Below are 21178 nucleotides of genomic sequence, written 5' to 3'. Positions count from 1 at the left end.
TTTCTTATTTGTAAAATAGGAATAGTGCTAGCATTTAATTTGTTTTCAAATGAGTGATATGAACAGGAACTGTTCCAGGCCCTGCATGAGTCCTGAGTATTGTTACTTCTAATTCTTTGATGGTTCTTCCCCTGACCTTGAGTGGCATTCTCTGTACTGAGCTCCGCTCAGCTGAAGACTCAATCAAGGGCTCTCACTCTATGCAGCTTTCCTCCAGAATCTGCCTGCAAACTCTAATTGTCTTGTCCTCCCTTGACTCTCAGTCTTGTCTTTTGAACTTAGGGGAACCACTAGACTCCCTGAGTTCCTTTCCCTGTGCCACAGTCTGGAAATTTTCAGGCAACAATCAGAGGGCTCATCTCATTTGTTTCTTGTCTCTCAGTCACTGTCCATTGTTGCCTGATGCTCATTGTCTTGAAAACCATTGTTTTATATATTTTGTCCTTTTTTTCTTTTTCTTTTTTTTTTTTTTTTTATTCAGATAGAAGGGTTCCTTTGACTCCAGCTTGTGTAGAAACTGAAAGTGAGAGTTAATGAGCTGGAAAACATAAGTACTAGAAGTCTCTAGAAAGAGATTAAAAGAAAATATAAAACAAGTCTTAAGAGAATGAAGAAGGTATAATATATGTTTAATCAGAATTCTAGGAGAATAGAATGTGGGAAAGGCAGTAGTTGAAGAGATAATGGCTGATAATTTTCTAGGAATTATAAAACACAGGCATCCTCGGATTCAGAATGTGCAATGAATTCCAGTGGCATGATAAATAATACAATATACTTGTGTATAAAATTCCAGGCTCTTTATAAAAACATTATGCAACCTTATTGAAAGACATTCAAGAAGAAAAACAAGTGGAAATATGTATCAGGTTTATACAAAAAGGTGACAGATATTCATGTTTATAAAAAGAATATACATTCTGCCCTAACTGGTTTGGCTCAGTGGATAGAGCGTCGGCCTGTGGACTAAAAGGTCCTGGGTTTGATTCCAGTCAAGGGCATGTACCTTGGTTGCGGGCACATCCCTTGTGGGAGGTGTGCAGGATGCAGCTGATCGATGTTTCTCTCTCATCGATGTTTCTAACTCTCTATCCCTCTCCCTTTCTCTCTGTAAAAAATCAATAAAATATATTTTTTAAAATGTACATTCTCCCCAAATTGATCTTTAAAGTAATGTATTTCTGTCTGAAATCTTAATCTAACGCTGACAATATATTTAAAATTTTGCATGAAAACAAAAAGCCAAGTATCACAAAGAATTTTGAAGAACACTATGTAGAAATTGTTCTGTCAGATATGAAGGCTTCAGAGCCAGTAGATTTCCTCTACTCTATCTTCTAACCCCTTCTATTGATTAATATATATATATATATATATATATATATATATATATAGTTACTTTCTTTATTTCCAAGAGAATTTTTCAGAAAGAGGAAGGAGATATCTGGGTGTGAAAGTCCCAGTATATAGACTTTCAACCAGTCTCCTTGTTTATTCTCCTGACCCCAACCTTATGCTTGGTGCTTTAATGAGCTGAGCTTCTTCTGGATACACCATTAGGCTGCATATTGGTATTCCTTTTGTGGGCCCTTTAGATCAGTGGTGCTCCTAAGAGGCAACATATCTGGGAATTTTGGGTTGTCATAATTAGGGGAGAAGGTGCTTCTTGTATGTAGTAGGTATTGGCCAGGGAGGCTACTAAGCATCCTACAATACAGAGGACATCCTTCCAATCCCTCATAACCGTGGTCGGCAAACTGCGGCTCGCAAGCCACATGCAGCTCTTTGGCCCCTTGAGTTTTAGCAAAGGCCAGCTTAGAAGTACCCTAATTAAGTTAATAACAATGTACCTACCTATATAGTTTAAGTTTAAAAAATTTGGCTCTCAAAAGAAATTTTAATCGTTGTACTGTTGATATTTGGTTCTGTTGACTAATGAGTTTGCCGACCACTGCCCCACAACAAAGAATTATCTAGCCTCAAAGTCAGTAGTTTTTAGGTTCAGAAACTGCTTTAGATTCTATCTTTCATTTTGAGTCATTATTCAATCTACTTTTGTCTTCCACAAGTTGTTGAAGTCACTGTTCACTCTTTTTCTCTTTCTTGTTCTTTATGTCCTTACTAGATGCCCGGTACATGAAAATTCGTGCACTCGGGAAGGTACCTCAGCCAGGAGGAGTGGGCCTAAGCTGGTAGTCAGCCATTCCTTTGGCAGCCCAGGAGCTTTCGAGGGATATCCACCTGCCAGCTTAGGCCCGCTCCCCAGGGAAGTGGGCCCAAGCCACAGTGAGACATCCTTAGTGCTGCTGAGGAGGCCTGAGAGGCTCCCTCCACCTGCTTTGCGCCCAGCCTTCAGCCTGGCTTGTGGCTGAGTGGAGCTCCTCTGGAAGCACACCGACTACCAGCGGGCAGCTCCTGCGTTGAGCGTCTGCCCCCTGGTGGTCAGTGTGCACCACAGCAACCTGTTGTTCCTGATAGTTCCACCATTAGGGTCAATTTGCATATTGCCCTATTATTATATAGGATGAGCATATAGTATAGCTTTCTTATTCCTTTATTGCCATTTTAACACTGTTCCAAGAAGGAGGGGGGAAAATGTGTGTGGTTGGTTTACAGTTTTAACTGGAAGACATTTACTAATATTTCTTTGTTTTGAAATTTATATATACATTATTCTATTTTGTATTTATTTTTGTACAGTATATAAAATAAAATAGAAATCTACCTATTTTTTCCTCCAGTGAGTGGCTGTTCCAACTCTATTTTTAAAGTTTTTATCATTTTCCCCTTTCCTAATTTACATCTGTGTACATGTATTTCCTCTTCAGTTTCTATGTGAAATCTACACTGTTTTACAGTATTCTTCTAATTTATTTTGACATCTCGTAAGGCTAGTCTACTTGCATTCTTCCCTAACCACAATTTTTCGTGGTTTTTTTTTTTTTTTTTTTTTTTCCTGTCTGAATTGATTTATCTGTTCCTCATAGAAAATCTTACTGTTAAATGAACTCGCACTTGGAAATAGAAGCTCTCAGGAAGACAACCTACATCTCGTAACAATCTGTTCTGGCATTTTTCTTTGGCCTCCTTCATTCTCTTAGCCTAAAGTGTAGCATATTCTGTGTTATCTTCCTTATTTTTCTTAGTACAGTATGCTGTTCCTTCAGAGCAATTTGCCAACTTGTTGCAGTACACGTGGAATTAAAGGACATTGAATCTTGGTTACTGTGGTCCTAGGTTTTGTACCTTCTTTGTTTAGGGATTTTCTCACAACATATTTATGGACATCTTCTTTAGAGAGATTGAAAAGTTTGTGGATTCTTCTGGCTCTTTTGGAGCCCAGGCAACAAGATACAGTAGTATCAGTGAGACCAGGAATGTCTCCCCCACCCCCCCCTCCCACCCCTCCTCCCCCCCTTTTTTTTCCCATTGATTTTTAGGAAGAGTGGGAGAAAGAGGGAAAAATAGAAACATCAGTGTGAGAGAAACACATTGATTGGTTGCCTCCTGCACGAACCCCAACCTGGGTCTGGGCTGGGGAGGAGCTTGCAACCAAGGTACATGCCCTTGACCAGAATCGAACCCGGGACCCCTAGGTCCACAGGCTGACGCTTTATCCATTGAGACAAACTGGCTAGGGCATCTCCCCTTTTTTAACAATGACCAAGTTGAGAATACTGAGATTGGCATCCGCAGTGCAACCGAAACAGAATTGCACTTTCTTCAGTCCTCCTCGGTCTATAGCAGGAATACCCCTTAGTAGCAGATGTACTTGGCATGGATCAAGACACACTGGTTCATGGGCAAACCTTGTTTGTCATTGCCACCACAGATTGGAACCACATAACCCTTCCATCTTCACCCAGAGCAGGGGTCTTCAAACTGCGGCCCGCGGGCCACATGCGGCCCGCAGAGGATTCTGATCCAGCCCGCCAGGTTTTTTGGGCAGTGAGCGCAGCCGAGGTGTTACAGTAGGAATTAGTAGTTCATATATTCCTGCCCTCCAGCTCTCTGAGGGACCATGATCTGGCCCCCACTTTAAAAAGTTTGAGGACCCCTGACCCAGAGCATCAGCAGCAACTTCTATGGCCATATGTTTCTCATAAAAGGCTCGAAGTTTGTGTTCATCATCTTCAATGAGTTTCTGGTAGCCAGTGGCTGGGAAAGAGATGTTCAGCTTCATTCTGAAGTAGCCGACTGCCTTCAAGGCACCATGAGAAAGAGCTGTTTTTTCTTAAATTTCTTTTTTTCTAAATGAATTTTAGAATGAAATTTAAGCCATACCCCCTTATTTTAAAACACAGTTCTGTTAGGATTCTTATTAAAATTTCATTGCATTTTTAGTTATTTCAGAAAATTGTATTATATTTTCAGTATTTTGTTCCCACTCAGAAACATGGTATGTCTTTACATTAAATCACCTTTGTTTTATGCTCTTTTGGAAATTTTTTTCAGTTTTTTCATATGTTTCGCCCATTTGCATTTGGGTTATAGTATTTTCTGATACAATTTCTTTTTTCAAATCAGGCCTATCTATGTACTGATTTTGTTTTGGTTTTAGAAGTTTCTTAAAGTTTTTGCTTTGCTAATTTCCCTTTCTGTTTTTATTGTTATGGATATTTTATTTTCTTCTTTTCTTGCTTTTTTTTTTTTGGTATACATTTTTTCACTTCAGTGATATTGAAAAGGAGAGATAAATGTATATGCCTATCACATGTAGAATCTAAAGTGTAGACATGATTTTTAAAGGACTTTTAAATAAATCTATTTTTCCCTTAGTTTTCTTCCAGAAGTGTTATTAAAATATGCTTAATAAAAATAAAAGTAAAACATGTATGTATTAACTTTTAAAATTTAAATTATAGCTTGAAAATGAAAACTGTGAATTAAAGTCTAAAATTTTATTAATGAAAGAATCAATGGAATCACTAGAGAACAAGGCAAAATTCCAAGCTCAAAAACTTAGCCATGTGGCTGGTGACTCAACTTTTCATAAAACAGAGATGAACTCACTTAGGTAAGTTTATTGAATGCTTTGTTATTTCAACTCTAGGAACAAGTTGGTGGCTGTGTGAGGTTTGTTGTGGTGGCATTTTTGGACCAGGCCTTTGAGCAGTAGTACCCAAAGAGGGCCTTGCAGCAGAATCACCTGCAGAACTTTTAAAAAGTCTGGAGGTTCTTAATCACCAAGTAAATCTGAATAGATTTTGAGTATCTGTATTTTTAAAGACTTTTTTAGATTGATAGGATTGCAGGCAATTTTTTGTACCTACATGTTTCAAAAATTCCCCTAGCAAATACTTGAGAACATTTGTACTCTATAGCATAGGATTGCTGAAAATTACATAATTTTTTGCTACTTATGTCACTGTCCTCATCTATTCTCTTTTAAAGAAATGTAAAATCAGAGTACTTATATATAATTTAAAATGGTGGTATTTCTGAAAAATGTCAGTATGAAAAAAAATAGGTTGAATCTATAGGTTGGATTCAGGTTATGAAGATGGTATGATAACCACGTGTGTCTGGATTTTATCTTATAAACAGAGAACAAAAAGAAATTTTTAACCCAGAGGGTGACATAAGTATCATGCCTTTAAAAATAACGAATTCTGGCAAAAATAGAAAAGGTGGGTTTGGAGTCTTAAGAAACTAATGGCAAATAAGAGACCATGTGTCTGGACTGAAATAGTCGCAGTGAACTTAGAGAACAGGCCAGGTGTGGGAAACATTTCTTACATAAAATCAAAAGGATTGGATGACTTGTATGGGAATGAGAAAAAGATTCAGTAATGCAGAATGTTTACCTTAGAATATTGGGTTGGTTAGGCATTGGTCCATTTAAAATGCCGATGGTTGAAGGAAATAAACAGTCAACAAAGATAGCTTCTCTCTAGACTGGGATTTGCAATAAGTAAACGATACCAAGTCAGAAGAAGGGCATCACTCTGAGTATCAGAGGAAATAATTTCTCTTCATGGAAAAATAAGATATCCTAGTGCATTTTTGACAGCAAAAATTAATATAAGACACTATCTTATTTTCAGGGAAACAGGGTAATATACAAACACTGAGAATTGGAAAAATTTATAGTAAAATAAACAGCAGAATTTTGAAAATCAAAGGGATAATTAGGGTAAGGCCTGAGATTATATTCTCCTAAAGAATTCCTGATTATCAAACAAAACTTAATGAAATAAGACCAAGAGCTGGATGTGTCCATTTAATTAAGGATATCATAGGGCATCTTAAGTTTTTGTTCTTTTGCTATTTTGACTACAACTCTTGATAAATAAGACATTAGATAAAGAACTAAAATAGAAGCTGCTTTTTTCCTCTCCCCCTCCCCCCTTTTTACAAGCACTGCATACATCCTATGAAGGAGAGCTACTTGAATGGACCACCCCCCACTTCTTCTGGTTCATGTCTATATTCAACTCCAAAGTACAGGTACCATGGAACATTCTTGTCAAGCAGAACTACTAGGCTACCCCTTTCCCTTTGTGTCCAGCAGCTGACTGGATCTGGCATTTACTCCATTTTGCTTTGTGCTTCAGACTATAGGCACAATCTCCTTTTCTTTCCTCACACGAGGCCCTTCACAGTCTTAGGCCCTTAAGCAGAGCTTTCAGTGCTTTCTCTTGCTTACCCTAGCCTACAGCTCCTTTGGTGTTTTCTTTTTACACTAATCCCTTTTTCTCTTGTGAGCTCAATCTGCTACTTTCCTCTCCTAGGCGGATTCCATAACTTCGTTTTGCTCTAATAGAAAAATCAGACTTATCTTGTTTCTGAGGAAAGTATGCCAGTCCCTTTCTCCATATCAGTAAACATTGATAGAACCATGAGTTAAGCCGCCAGATCCAAATCCAAAGCTGAACTCAATACAAACCGTAATACCAAGCACTCTACGGAAGCAAAGCCACACTAGTCAAACCTCATGCCACTTTTAAAATATATTTTTATTGATTTTTTACAGAGAGGAAGGGAGAGAGATAGAGAGCTAGAAACGTCGATGAGAGAGAAACACCGACCAGCTGCCTCTTGCACACCCCCCACCGGGGATGTGCCCGCAACCAACGTACATGCCCCTGACCGGAATTGAACCTGGGACCTTTCAGTCCACAGACCGACGCTCTACTACTAAGCCAAACCGGTTTCGGCACCTCATGCCACTTTTAATGTGGTTAATAGAGGCCTTGCTACCCCTTTAATCACATCAAGTTCTCTGGACATGAAGACATTTAAGAAGCTGATGCTCAAATAGAGGAATCACAGGTTCCTTTCCATCCATTTGGTAGACCCATCTTTTTTTTTTTCAATCCTGAGTCAGGCATTTCTCACCAAGTTTCAGTGCCACCAGGTTCTTTTCACCAGACTATATCAAGCATAGTGTTTAATTGTCTAAATAGAGAATCTTTGGTTTGATTTCTTGGTATACAGCACAGGAGAACATAATACAAAACCCCATTTTATAACCAAATGACTCTTTTCTCCCTTGAATTTAGCAGGTGCTGGCAAGCTATGGCCTGCTACCAATTTTTGTAAAACCCAAGCACCAGGAATGCTTTTTACATGTTTACATGATTGGAAAAAATCTCAATAGATTAATATTTTGTGACATAAAAATTATATGAAGTTCAAATTTCAGTTCCCATAAGTTGTATTGAACCACAACCACACTCCTTCATTTATATATCATCTATTGCTGTTTTTGCGCTACAAAGGTAGGACTGAGTACATGCAACAGAGACTACGTGGCCCACATTGTTTAAAATACTCACTCTGTCCTTTTACAGAAAATGTTTACTGACGCCAGTTCCAGAGGATGGCTAGCATTCCCTGAGGGGCTAAGACCATCTTTCCTGGGTAGAGAAAAATTGCTTTATAGCAATGTTAAGTGGTGGTTTATAACTATAGACCAGTAGTGGGCAGATTGTGGCTTGCGAGCCACATGCGGCTCTTTGGCCCCTTGAGTTTTCAGCAAAGGCCAGCTTAGGAGTACTCTAATTAAGTTAATGTACCTGCCTATATAGTTTAAGTTTAAAAAATTTGGTTCTCAAAAGAAATTTCAATCATTGTACTGTTGATATTTGGCTCTGTTGACTATTGAGTTTGCTGACCAATGCCATAGACTGTTAGAGACATCGAAAATAAAACGGGTTGGATGTGGAGAGAGCAGAGTGCCTGAAGAATGGCTCCTCTTTGATTAACACATCCAATAGCAACTTGGGCTTACTCTTCACGGGTGGCAGGATACTATGACCTTCCTGTGACATTATGCCCTATACATGAAAAAAATAAAATTTAATAAAACAGGGAAACCATATCAGTTTCTGTTTCCTCTAATAGACCATTACAATTCCAGCCTACCCCTCTTAGATGGAGCTTCAGCTCCACATTAGAACTTGGACCCTTTTTATGAATAAAGTGCCCTTTAAGATGCTGTTCATTGTGAAGGGAAGTAATCACCTGGCCCCTAAAAGGAAAGCGTGAATACCTCCATGGAATCCTATATGATAAAAGGCTAATATGCATGTCGACTGAGCAGCAGAATGACCGGTCGCCATGATGTGCACTGACCACCAGACGCTCAACACAGCAGCTGCCCCCTGATGGTCAGTGAGCTCCCACAGGGGGAATGCCACTCAGCTGGAAGCCGGGCTCATGGCTGGTGAGTGCAGTGGCAGTGGTCGGAGCCTCTCCTGCCTCCACAGCAGTCAGACATCCCCTGAGGGCTCCGGACTGGGAGAGAGTGCAGGCCAGGCTGAGGGGTCCCACTCCCCAAGTGTATGAATTTCATGCACCAAGCCTCTAGTGTAAACCTATATAATAAAAGCCTAATAAGCAAATTGACTAAATGCGGATCACTATGATGTGCACTGACCACCAGGGGGCAGACACTTAATACAGGAGCTCCCCTAGCCCATAGGTTCCGACCTGGAGGGTGGCAGGGAGTGGGGCTGGGGAGCAGGCAGCACTAGGCCAGCCAAGGCGAGTGCCAGTGAATGCGCCCCCCCACCCCCATCATCCTGCTGGTCACCCCACAGAGGGAGGATAGCTGCAGAGGGGGGCGGGGGCAGCGAGTAGGTGGCACCAGGCCAGCCAAGACAAGTGCCCAATTGCCCTACCAGTTGCCCCACACATCAGCTCTGGGACCTTACCTGTGCACTAATTTTGTGCACTGGGCCCCTAGTATAATATAACTGAGGAAGTTGAAACTCGGAGAGATGGTCCTTCACAGCCACATGGGTAGTAGAGAGCTAGAACTTTGATTCTAAGTGAAGTTTTATTGATTTACTTTCTGGTGGGAAGTCATCACTTCCCTTTGCTGTGTTTATAGCACTTTCAAAGCTAAGAAATTGGTTGTTTTACTAATAACTAGTTCTCAAGATTTCCTTTCGAGACACCATGATGAACAAATAGTATGATAGTTATTCAGCTATTCTTCACAATGAACTTCATAATATACCTCAGTTCTTTCATTAAGAAGACCTTTTAAATTTTTATTTTTTTAATCCTCCTGAGGATATTTTTTTCATTGATTTTTAGAGAGATTGGAAGAGAGAGGGAAAGAGAGAAATACTGATGTGAGAGAAACACATTAATTGGTTGCCTCCTGCATGCACCCAACCAGGGCCTGAGTCTCGGCCAGGGAAGAGCCTACAACTGAGGTACGTCCCTTGACTGGAATCGAACCCTTCAGTCCTCAGGCTGACTCTCTAGCCACTTTGGCTAGGGCATGAAGAGTTTTATCTTAGCAGCAATACTTTTATAAAAGTTATGCCCAAGATCTGGTATAGAATTTCTGTGGTCTTCTTCCCTGTGTACACTAGAATATGAAAGATAAAGCTATATTTAGGACTTACCAAGGACCTCCTGTATAACTAATCAAAATGTTACTTTATTAACCTGACTTTCATTAGGAATTAACTAAGATATAAAGAGGTCTTTGTTTCTCTTAGGATTTCAAGCACAGCTAACTATTTGGGATGCTGTGGGCCATTCTGTTTTTTAAAAGGACTCTCTATAGCTCACTGGTAGACATTTTTCCTTACACATATGGGATGTTGGTCTCCCTGTATTCTTAAAGAAGGCAATGTGATATAGTAGAAAAACCACTGATATTAATTTAGACTAGCCAGGATTTACATCTTTTCTTTGTCACCTTGGACAAGTTATTATTTGTTTCTATAAAATGGGGACCATAGCTTTAATTTTGGAACTGCTCTAGGAATAAGCGAGCTAATATATAAAAGTATCAATACATGAATACGTCCTGTGGTTGGTTATACCCCTCAGAGCAATAGCTGTAGCTTTTAAGAACAGCTTGAATATAGTGTAGTCACCTGGACTCAGATAATTTTATGAAATAAAGATTCTTGACCATAGAATCCTGTTTGGGTTCAGTTTGGCTATACAGTTCTAAAGAAGTCATTCTCAACTTGACTTTTCTCCCTTCCTCTGGGTCATCATTCACCTGCCATTAGAAAAATGTCTTTCATCCTTCAGAACACCTCAGTATGGCCAGTAAAACTTTATTTTCAAGGAGCTGTTCCATCTTACTAGTGGTTTCAGAATCCAAGCCTCCTCCCCATTCGGCAGTTCTAAACTAAGCTACCCTTTGTATCTTCTTCCCTGTCATATCCTCAGGCAAACCCTAAAAGGAACCCGTGGGAATTCCCAATAAATAGCCTGAGGTGGGAGCTTTAGGGTTAAGAACTCGTAAGCTAGAGCTAAAAGCATTCCAAAGTCTCTAAATCACATGAGAGCAAGTTCTCGTTACTTCTGAAAAATAATCTTACTAATCAGTATAAGATTACTCTGCAATTGTCTTTCTTTCCTCTGTACATCCTTTCTTTTGCTCTCTGAAACCAATCTTTAGTCTTAAATCCTTATTGCACTATAATAAATGCCTACTTTCCCAGTTTACTATGACCTCCAATTGATCACCTGCCAAAAAAGTCAGAAAAGGAAGCAAAATTAAAAGCGCACTAGACTGGATGGTCAGGACTTCCATGGGTAATCCTTTGAAGTACCAGGCCATACTGTAAAAACAGGGCTTACTTTTTGCCTCCACTATTGGAAATAGATTTTAAGAGAAGAAAGGTTGATATTAGGAAACTGAGAAGAGTCAAAACTACCAGAAGCCTCTAGAAAAGAATACACAATTAATTTGATTTTTATACTATATTATTTTTAGGAAGATCAACCATTTTGAAGAAGAATGGTGGACGGCAAGAAATAATATTTTATATAATGCCATTGATTTTACTGGAAGAACTTTAAGAAATAAATTTTTAAAAATAAAAATATTTTTTGAGAACTCTCACTTTTAAAAATTATTTCTAAAAATACCATTTGTTTTTGTCCACTGATTCTTTAGGATAGTAAACGAGCAGCTACAGCGGTCTCTTGATGATTATCAGCACCGACTTTCCATCCAAAGAGGTGAACTTGAATCAGCCGAAGCACAAATTAAAATGCTGGAGGAAAATATAGGTAATTGTTTTTAAATTCTGTTTTTGCTAATCCTAATTTACTTTGGCTAACAGACATTTCATTTATAGGTAAACTGCACCTTAAGATGACTTCACAGGATCAAGAAGCTCATGTCATGAAAAAAACCATTGGTGTTATTGATAAAGAAAAAGACTTCCTTCAGGAGGCTGTAGATGAGAAGACAGAACATATTGCAAACTTGCAAGAAAACCTTGCTAATAAAGTATGTGCCTGTTAAATATTATTATCTGGCATCTGAAAGGAAAAGACTATTCTATCTCTGTTTCAATTATACAGTTCTTATTACCCATGCATAAGTCAAGACCCAGGCCATATCTTTTAATATGTTTAGATTTCATTTCATCTCAATAATTTCTATTTCTAGAATGTTATTTTATCAGATGTGATTACAGCAAATTCAAGGAAACAATTTAAGTTCTCAGTGTGAGTAGAAGCATGTCAATACTTGAAATACAGTTGGGACATAAGAGCTTTCATTTATAGCATCCTATATAATAAAAGGCTAATATGCAAATTGTCCCCTCAACTGGGAGTTTGACCAGGGGCAGGGCCGGCTGGCCAACGGTCTGCGACCCCTCCCCCTGGCTGGCCCCACTTCTGATCTCCCCCCCCACTCATGCACAAATTCGTGTACCAGGCCTCTAATAAGTTATATTATTGGATTTGAACTGAATAAATGTAATAAATTGTATAAATTCAACAAAAGACATTCCTATATGAATTGTTTAGAATCTTATATATTTTTTGTAATTTCTCTAGGAAAAAGCTATCGCTCAGATGCAGATAACGTTCTCGGAGTATGAATCATCTTTGGAGTGAGTAATCAGTGTACGGCATCCAGCTTCTTTAGAAATGTTTGGTGAATGCAGCTCTATTTAAGTAGCATCTGTCAGTAGTTACATTTCTATTTTTCTATTTTTGCCAATGGCAGCAGCATTATTTTCTCAGTCTTTTGTATGAAAATGTTGTATTATCTTTAACTTGCTGCCATCTTTCATTATCCACGTCTAAACACTATGTCTTACTATTTTTTTACATGCTACTTGCTCTTTTTTTTTTTTTTTTTTTTTACTGTAACTACCCTATACAAGCCCTGATTATTAAAATATAGATTATTTTAGTAGTAGCCAGTCTTGAATTTATCCTACATCTAAACCTATCTTGAACAAAATTTTATATTTTATGTGTAGTCTCTTCAAGACAAAAGTCTCTAATCGTGTTTATTCTGTGTACCCTTTTATATTATACTAGAGGCCCAATGCATGAAATTGGTGCAAGGTGCTCGGCCCTCACAGCCTCAGTGGCCTGCCTTCGCCCCTGCAGCCCCAACTTTATCTGGAAGGTTGTCCGGCTGTCCAGTCTAATTAGCATATTATGCTTTTATTATTATAGATAATAGTGGGAACTTAACCATTAAATGTTTGCCAATAGAATCTGTTATTATTTTATTATTTGCCAAATGAATCTCCTAATACTTGAAAGTCCTTTGTTTTTATTTGACTTTTGTAATAATAATTTATTTTATGACTTCATTTGCTCATGATTGGTAGAGAGCTAAAATGTCTCATTTACCTAATTAATCAGTATCTTGATGCAGTATTTATAATTTCTTGTATTCTTAATATACTTAATTCAGAGTAAAACAGTTTTCTTTTAAATGAACTAAATTATTCAAAAAGCTCAGTTTTTACTTTTACATCACTTGTGTAACAGCCAACTAAAGGAGACACTGAAGAATCGGGACCATGAGATAAACAGCCTCCTGCGCCAGCTTGATGCAACTAACAAAGAACTAGATGAAGTAGGAAGATCTAAAGAAATAATTTGTAAGGAAAATAGAAGATTACAAGATGATCTGGCTACAATGGCAAGAGAAAACCAAGTATGAATACAGTGCATAAACTTCAATAGTTTTACAGTATACAGTTTTTTGTTGTTTTTTTATTGATTTTTTTTTTTACAGAGAGGAATGAAGAGGGATAGAGAGTTAGAAACATCGATGAGAGAGAAACATCGACCAGCTGCCTCCCTGCACACCCCCTACTGGATGTGCCTGCAACCAAGATACATGCCCTTGACTGGAATCGAACCTGGGACCCTTCGTTCTGCAGGCTGATGCTCTATCCTCTGAGCCAAATCGGTTAGAGCACACCATACAGGTTTTTTTTTGTTTTTTTGTTTTTGGTTTCTTTTGTGTGTGTGTGTGTGTTTTAATATATTTTATTGATTTTTTACAGAGAGGAAGGGAGGAAAATAGAGAGTTAGAAACATCAATGAGAGAGAAACATCAATCAGCTGCCTCCTGCACACCCCCTACTGGGGATGTACCCGCAATCAAGGTACATGCCCTTGACTGGAATCAAACCTGGGACCTTTCAGTCCGCAGGCCGATGCTCAATCCACTGAGCCAAACGGGTTTCGGCAGAGCACAGAATACAGTTTTATAAAATATTCTTTGTTTGCTATATTTTAAAGCTTTCAATATGGTTTTTAAATTTTAATAATATAAATAACACTAATAATTCTTTAAGGATAATGACGTTTATAATATTTTTTTAAAGTATAGTTTAGAATGCTGCTATATATTACAGGGTGTCTAATGGGTATAACTGTGGTCTGCTCACCATTTTGGTCTTTATTATAAGAACTTCTATAGCTGGTAGCATGATATTCATTCTATATGGCAGAAATTGTCATCACCCTATTGGGTGAGGACCTCAGTATCACTTCCTGGGAAAAGTGACTGTGATTTAAAGATCCATGATACATTTTAATTAGTCTTACTTCTAGTCAGCTTAGTTTATTTACAGCAGGGGTGGAGAACTCCCAGCCCGTGGGCCATTTAAGGCCCACAAAATAATTTGATCTGGCCCTGCCAGGCAATAGGGGTGAGTTAATAAAATGTTTGACCAAATATAGCAGTCTAATTTTTAAGTTGATAATTTTGTATGGCCTGTGAATGAAGATATAAATATCCAGATGGCCCTTGGCAGAAAAAAGGTTCCCTACTCCTGATTTATAGGTAAAAGTAAATTAATGATAAGTGAGTTATTTTTGAATGTCTAATACTTAAAGGTATTACTTTTGTTTGTGCTGGTTTATTAAAGGGTTATACCCAGAAGACCAATAATTTCCTATTGTAATTATTTTTTCTTAATTTCTTTCAACATTATTCCATATAAAGCATATTGCTATTATATGAATTTTTTTCAATGCCAACATTTGAGCCAGATACATGATTAGGACTGTTTTGGGAGATATGTGGTAATATTTGGTTAAAAAGTCAAGATGAGCCTTGCCAGTGTGGCTCAGTGATTGAATGCCACCCTATGAACCAGGAAGTCACAGTTCGATTCCCAGTCAGGAATCATACTCGGTTGTGGGCTTGATCCCCAATGTGGAGCGTGCAGGAGGCAGCCAATCAATGATTCTCTCTTATCATTGATGTTTCTGTCTCTCCTCCCTTCCTCTCTGAAATCAATAAAAATATATATATTTTTAAAAGGTCAAGATCAGCCCTGGCCAGTGGTGTTTAGTGATTAGAGTGTTGGGCTGCACACCTGGGTTTTGGGTTTGGTTCCTGGTCAAGGGCACACACTTGGGTTGCAGGTTTGATCCCAACCCTGGTCTGGGCTTGTGCAGGAGGCAACCAACCTATTAGATTATTAACAAACTAGAGGCCAGGTGCATGAAATTCGTGCATGGGGAAAGGGTGTGTGTCCCTCATCCCAGCCTGCACCCTTTCCAATCTGGGACCCCTCTCACAATCCAGGATTGCTGGCTCTCAACTGCTTGCCAGTCTGATTACCCCTAACTGCTTCTCCCTGCCAGCCTGATCACCCCCTAACCACTCCCCTGCCAGCCTGATTGCCCCTAACTGCCCTCCTCTGCTGGCCTGGTCACCCCTAACTGTCTTCCCCTACAGGCCTGGTCCCCCTCCAACTGTCCTCCCCTGCAGGCCTGCCCCCCCGCCCCCAACTGCTTTCCCCTGCAGGCTTGGACCCCCCCCAACTGTCCTCCCCTGCTGGCCTGATTGCCTACAACTTCCCTCCCCTGCTGGCCATCTTGTGGTGGCCATCTTGTATCCACAAGGGGGCAGCCTTCTTGTGTGTTGGAGTGATGGTCAATTTGCATATTACTCTTATATTAGATACCGTGTTTCCCGAAAATAAGACCTAGCGCAACTTTGGGAGAAAAAATTAATATAAGACACTGTCTTATTTTCAGGGAAACAGGGTAGGATGAGATTTGGAAGTCTCACATCAATGTTTTTCTCCCTCTTTTTCCCTCTATCTTCCACTCTGTCTAAAAATCAATGGAAAAAAATATCCTCAGGTGAGGATTAACAAAAAAAAAAAGTCAAGATAAATCAGGACAAATAAGTGCAAGCAACACTTAGGAACAGTTTTCCTTTTTTCCTACTCTCTCTTATTCCCCAAATGTAAAAGTAGCCATTTGAATAAAAATAAAACTCATTAGATTCTATGTTCACTTTAGATTTGCTTTCAATTTTCTGATTTATAGGAAATCTCACTGGAATTGGAAGCAGCAGTGCAAGAAAAAGAAGAAATGAAGAGTAGAGTTCATAATTACATAACAGAGGTGTCACGATGGGAGAACTTAATGGCTACTAAGGTAAAAAGGCACTCTAGGTTTTATTTAAGACTGATTTTATTTTACTTTTTTATGCCTCTTCTATTAGATTATTAACAATATGAGATTGGAATTCTTGCCTACTGTCGCTTTATATTTCCCCCCCCAGATCTTATTTAGTACTAGAGGCTCAGTGCATGAAATTTGTGCATGGGGTTAGAGGGGGCAGGGGTGTCCCTCAGCCCGGCCTGAACCTTTTCACAATCCAGGACCCATCGGGGGAATGTCTGACTGCTGGTTCAAATTATTTTGCGGGCCTTAAATGGCCCACGGGTTGAATGTTCTCCACCCCTGCTGTAAATAAATTAAGCGGACTAGAAGTTAGAATAATTAAAATGTATCATGGGTCTTTAAAACACAGTAACTTTGCCCTACATCAGCATTTAAACATCCCTCTTGCAATCCTGGACTGCTGGCTCCTAACTGCTTGTCTACCTGCCTGCCTGATTGCCCCTAATTGTTCTCCTGCCTGCCTGATCACCCCTAACCACCTCTGCCTGCCTGCCTGATCACCCCTAACTACTCACCTGCCTGCCTGGTTGCCCCTGTCCACTCTGCCTGCCTGCCTCCCTCATTGCCCCTAACCACCTCTGCCGATAGCCCCTAACCACTCGCCTGCCTACCTGCCTGCCTACCTGCCTGCCTGCCTGCCTGCCTGCCTGATCTCCGGCTTGCCTAATCACCCCTAAACCACCTTTGCCTTGCCCCCGCCATGGCAGCTTTGTCCAAAAGATTGTCCAGAAGGATGGCAGGAAGAACATCCAGAAGATCATTCCGCTGTCCTGTCTAATTAGCATATTATACTCTTATTATTATAGATTATTATAGATAGTATCTGCACAGGTAGCTTCTGTTTTCTAAATTAAAACAAAAATCCCAATGTGTGTGTATGTTTCTGACATGAATATTCCAGTAAGTGACAATTACTAACTTAAAAACATTTTAATTATGCTCAAACTAGGAAAAAGAAAATCAAGATTTGTTAGATAGATTTCAAATGCTTCATAACCGTGCTGAAGACTGGGAGGTCAAAGCTCATCAAGCTGAGGGACAAAGCAGCTCAGTTCGACTGGAACTTCTTTCTATTGACACGGAGAGGAGGCACCTTCGTGAAAGAGTGGAGCTCTTAGAAAAAGAAATTCAGGAGGTAATATATATTTGTTTGTCTTATGAAGTCTTTACTTAATAGAACAGAAAGCATTCAAAAGTACTTTATTTGAAGTGAGAGTTAAGCAATGCTGAAATCAAGTTCAATGGTAATCTTTTGTCATTAGTTCTGATCATTTGCTTAGGAGCCCCATATTTTATTTTTTATTGTAGTAAAATATACCTAATATCAAATTTACCATTTTATCCATTTTAAATGTACAGTTCTGTGGCAATTCCTACATTCACATTATTGTGCAACTATCTCCATCTATCTGCAGAACTTTAACATCTTCCCTAATTGAAACTCAACCCACTAAACACTAACTTTTCATTCTCCACACCCCAACTTCTAGCAGCTACCATTCTACTTTCTCTCTCTCTTTGAATGTGACTACTCTATGTACCTCCAATAAGTGGAATCATAATTATTTTACTCAGCCTTAAGATTAACTTAACCTCAAGGTTATCCATGTTATATAGCATATGTCAGAATTTCATTTCTTTTTAAGGCTGAATAATACTTCATTATATGTAAAAACCATATTTTGTTTATCCATTTGTCAGTGGACATTTGGTTGTTTCCATTGAAAGTAATGCTGCTATGAATATCTATTTGAGTCCTTGATTTCAGTTCTTTAGGATATACCCAGAAGCGGAATTGCTGAATTATGTGGAAATTTTACGTTCTTGAGGAACTGCCATGCAGTTTTCTACAAGGGCCTACAGCATTTTACTGTAGGCTAAATCTCACCAGCAATGTAATGATTTCAATTTCTCTGCATCCTTTCCCACACTTGTTATTTTCTGCGGGTTTTAAATAATAGCCATCCCAATAGGTGTAAAGTGATATCTCATTTTGAATTTGAATCACAATTTTTTTTATTTTTTTTATTTATTTATTTTTAAAATATATTTTATTGATTTTGTACAGAGAGGAAGGGAGAGAGATAGAGAGTTAGAAATATCGATGAGAGAGTCATCGATCAGCTGCCTCTTGCACACCCCCTACTGGGGATATGCCCGCAACCACGGTACCTGCCCTTGACTGGAATCGCACCCGGGACCTTTCAGTCCCCAAGCTGACGCTCTATCCATTGAGCCAAACCGGTTTCGGCTCTTTTTTTATTTTAATAATAAATCTTTATTGTTCAGATTATTACAGGTGGTCCTCTCCCCCCCCCCCCCATAGCTCCCTTCTACCTGATTCTCCACCCCACCCCATGTCCTTACCCCCACCACTATCTTCATCCATCCGTAGATGTAAGATTTTTGTCCAATCTCTTCCTGCACCCCTCAGACTCACTTCCCCCTGAGAATTGTCAGTCTACTCCCTTTCTATATCCTTGATTCTCACCAGTCAATTCTGTTCTTCAGATTTTTATTCACTTAATTTTTAGATTCACTTGTTGGTAGGTATGTATTTGATGTCTTTTTGTTTTTCATAATTTTTACCTTTACCTTTTTCTTCTTTTTCCTCTTCTTAAAGAATACCCTTCAGCATTCTATGTAATCCTGGTTTGGTGCTGGTGAACTTCTTTAGCTTTTTCTTGTCTTTGAAGCTCTTTATCTGACCTTCAATTCTGAATGATAGCTTTGCTGGGTAGAGTAATCTTGGTTGTAAGTTCTTGCTATTCATCACTTTGAATATTTCTTGCCACTCCCTTCTGGCCTGCATAGTTTCTGTTGAGAAATCAGCTGACAGTCGTATGGGTACTCCCTTGTAGGTAACTAATTATTTTTCTCTTGCTGCTTTCAAGACTCTCTTTGTCTTTTGCTTTTGGCATTTTAATTATGATGTGTCTTGGTGTGGTCCTCTTTGGATTCCTCTTGTTTGGGGTTCTGCGCCTTCCTGAACTTATAAGTCTATTTCTTTCACCAGGTAAGAAAAGTTTTCTGTCATTATTTCTTCCAATAGGCCCTCAATATCCTTTCTCTCTCTTCTTCTGGCACCCCAAAAATTCGGATGTTGGTACATTTAAAGCCACCCCAGAGGCTCCTTACACTATCCTCACACTTTTGGATTCTTCTTTCTTTCTGCCTCTCTGGTTGGGTGTTTTTTGCTTCCTCATATTCCAGATCTTTGGTTTGACTCTTGGGGTACATTGATCTACAGTTGAGTTTCTGTATATTCCTTATTTCAGACAGTGTATGCTTAATTTCTGATCGGTCTTTTTCATTTTTTTGGCATTCTCATTAAGGTCCTTGAAGGTCTCTTCAAGTTTCTCAGCGGTTTATAGAAGATTCTTGAGTAATCTTATAAATGTGTTTCTGAACTCTCTGTCGTCCAGTAGTTTACTTTCCTCCATCTCTCCCATTCGTGACATGCTTCTGTGTCTCCGAATTTTGGCTGCCTCCCTGTGTTGATGGAGTGGCTTTGTGTGGTAGTTGATCTATAGGGGCCAGTAGCTCAGCTTCCCCAATCACCTGAAGTGGTCGCTCTTGGTACATCCCTTTGTGGGCTGAGTGCAAAGTCTTGGTGTAGTTAAGCCTTGATTGCTGTTGGTACACTGGGAGGAATTGACTTCCAGGCCAATTGGCTGTGAGGACCCACTGTGTCTATAATGGAAGAACTGCGCTGGAGACACGCTTATGATGGAGGCCTTGTTTCAGTGGGGCTTTGGTGTTGACTAAGTCCGCCTCCCGAATGTGTCACTTATGGTTGTGAGGAGTTGAAATCTGGTGTCTCACACCCACCACTAGATACACTGGTTTCTGGATCTCCAATCGGGTACAATTCAGCTACTGCCTGAGGCTACCCTGCAGGAGCTACAGCGAGAACCACAGTCCTCTCCTCCCTGCTTGGAGCTTGGAGACTTTTGAGCTGTCTGCACCAGGTTGCAAGTTTGCTAGGTTAAGCTGCAATAGAGAAGGCCATTCATATGCAAAAGCAGCTGCTTAGAGCTTGGTGTGTTTGTAGATTGTGCGGGGCAGAGTCTCAGGGCATCACTAGGCTAGGGTGTGGTAAACAGTGATGGTTGGCAGTGAGCCGTCTCTGCTTCTTAGACCGTGTCTCACGCCCCAGCACAGCAAACAATTATTTTTGCGTGCAGCTCTACAAGCAAGCCACCCTCACTTTCTGACCCGATGGCAGACAGTCCAGCTTCTCCCCAGAAACTGGATTTCAGAGATCGGGAGCTTGTCTCTCTTCGGGTTGAAGAAAGCAATGCCTGCCGCCAGCCAGGATCCGCCTCCAGCTGTATCACATGCGCCCCCGTACCTCAGTTTTTAGCTCTTGTGGCCTGAATGCTCTTTTTTCTTTCCGTCTAGTTGTAGAACTTTCACTCAGCCAGCTTTCCCGTGGTTCTGGGTGATAGACATTTTGTCTTTTAGTTGTAGTTTTGGAATTGTTGTGCACTGCAGCAGTTTAGATGTTTACCTACGCCACCATCTTGGATCTCTCAATCACAGTTTCTTAATACTAATGATGTTGAGCATCTTTTCATGTGTTTATTGACCATTTGTGTATGTTCTTTGGAGAAATGTCTATTCACATCCTTTGCCCTTTTTTAATTTTTTTTTTAAATCTTCACTCGAGTATATTTTTCCATTGATTTTAAGAGAGAGAGGGAGAGACAGAAATATTGATGTGAGAGAAACACATGGATTGGTTGCCTCCTGTACTTGCTCTGAACACAGCCCAGCCTTGGGGACCCTGCAACCAAGGTACATGCCCTTGACGGGAATCGAACCCGGGACTCTTTGGTCCTCAGGCCAACACTCTGTCCACTGAGCCACACTAGCTAGGGCATCATTTTTTAATCAGGTTGTTTTTGTTATTGAGTTGTAGGAATTGTTTGTATAATCAGGATATTAATTTCTATTAGATAGGTGTTTGTAAGTTTTCTCCCATACATGG

The 21178-nt window shown here is 39.6% G+C and overlaps 1 protein-coding gene across 3 annotated transcripts in view; it reads left to right on the top strand.

Moving 5' to 3' along the window:
- CEP135 (centrosomal protein 135) overlaps nt 1-21178 on the top strand; it is an 82541-nt gene that overhangs the window by 49519 nt on the left and 11844 nt on the right. For all 3 annotated transcript variants that reach the window (XM_084899176.1, XM_084899174.1, XM_084899175.1), the window contains 7 exons: nt 4866-5017; nt 11384-11499; nt 11568-11722; nt 12280-12335; nt 13234-13402; nt 16045-16155; nt 17135-17320. In XM_084899176.1, coding sequence (XP_084755302.1) covers nt 4866-5017; nt 11384-11499; nt 11568-11722; nt 12280-12335; nt 13234-13402; nt 16045-16155; nt 17135-17320 — 945 coding nt within the window. The remainder of the gene's footprint in view (nt 1-4865; nt 5018-11383; nt 11500-11567; nt 11723-12279; nt 12336-13233; nt 13403-16044; nt 16156-17134; nt 17321-21178) is intronic.

This window comes from Pipistrellus hanaki (assembly GCF_964339955.1).
Source record: "Pipistrellus hanaki genome assembly, chromosome: 1".
In the NCBI taxonomy this organism is placed as follows: Eukaryota; Metazoa; Chordata; class Mammalia; order Chiroptera; family Vespertilionidae; genus Pipistrellus; species Pipistrellus hanaki.
The sequence above is the reverse complement of the archived record's forward strand: the minus strand, read 5'-3'. Positions and strand labels throughout refer to the sequence as shown.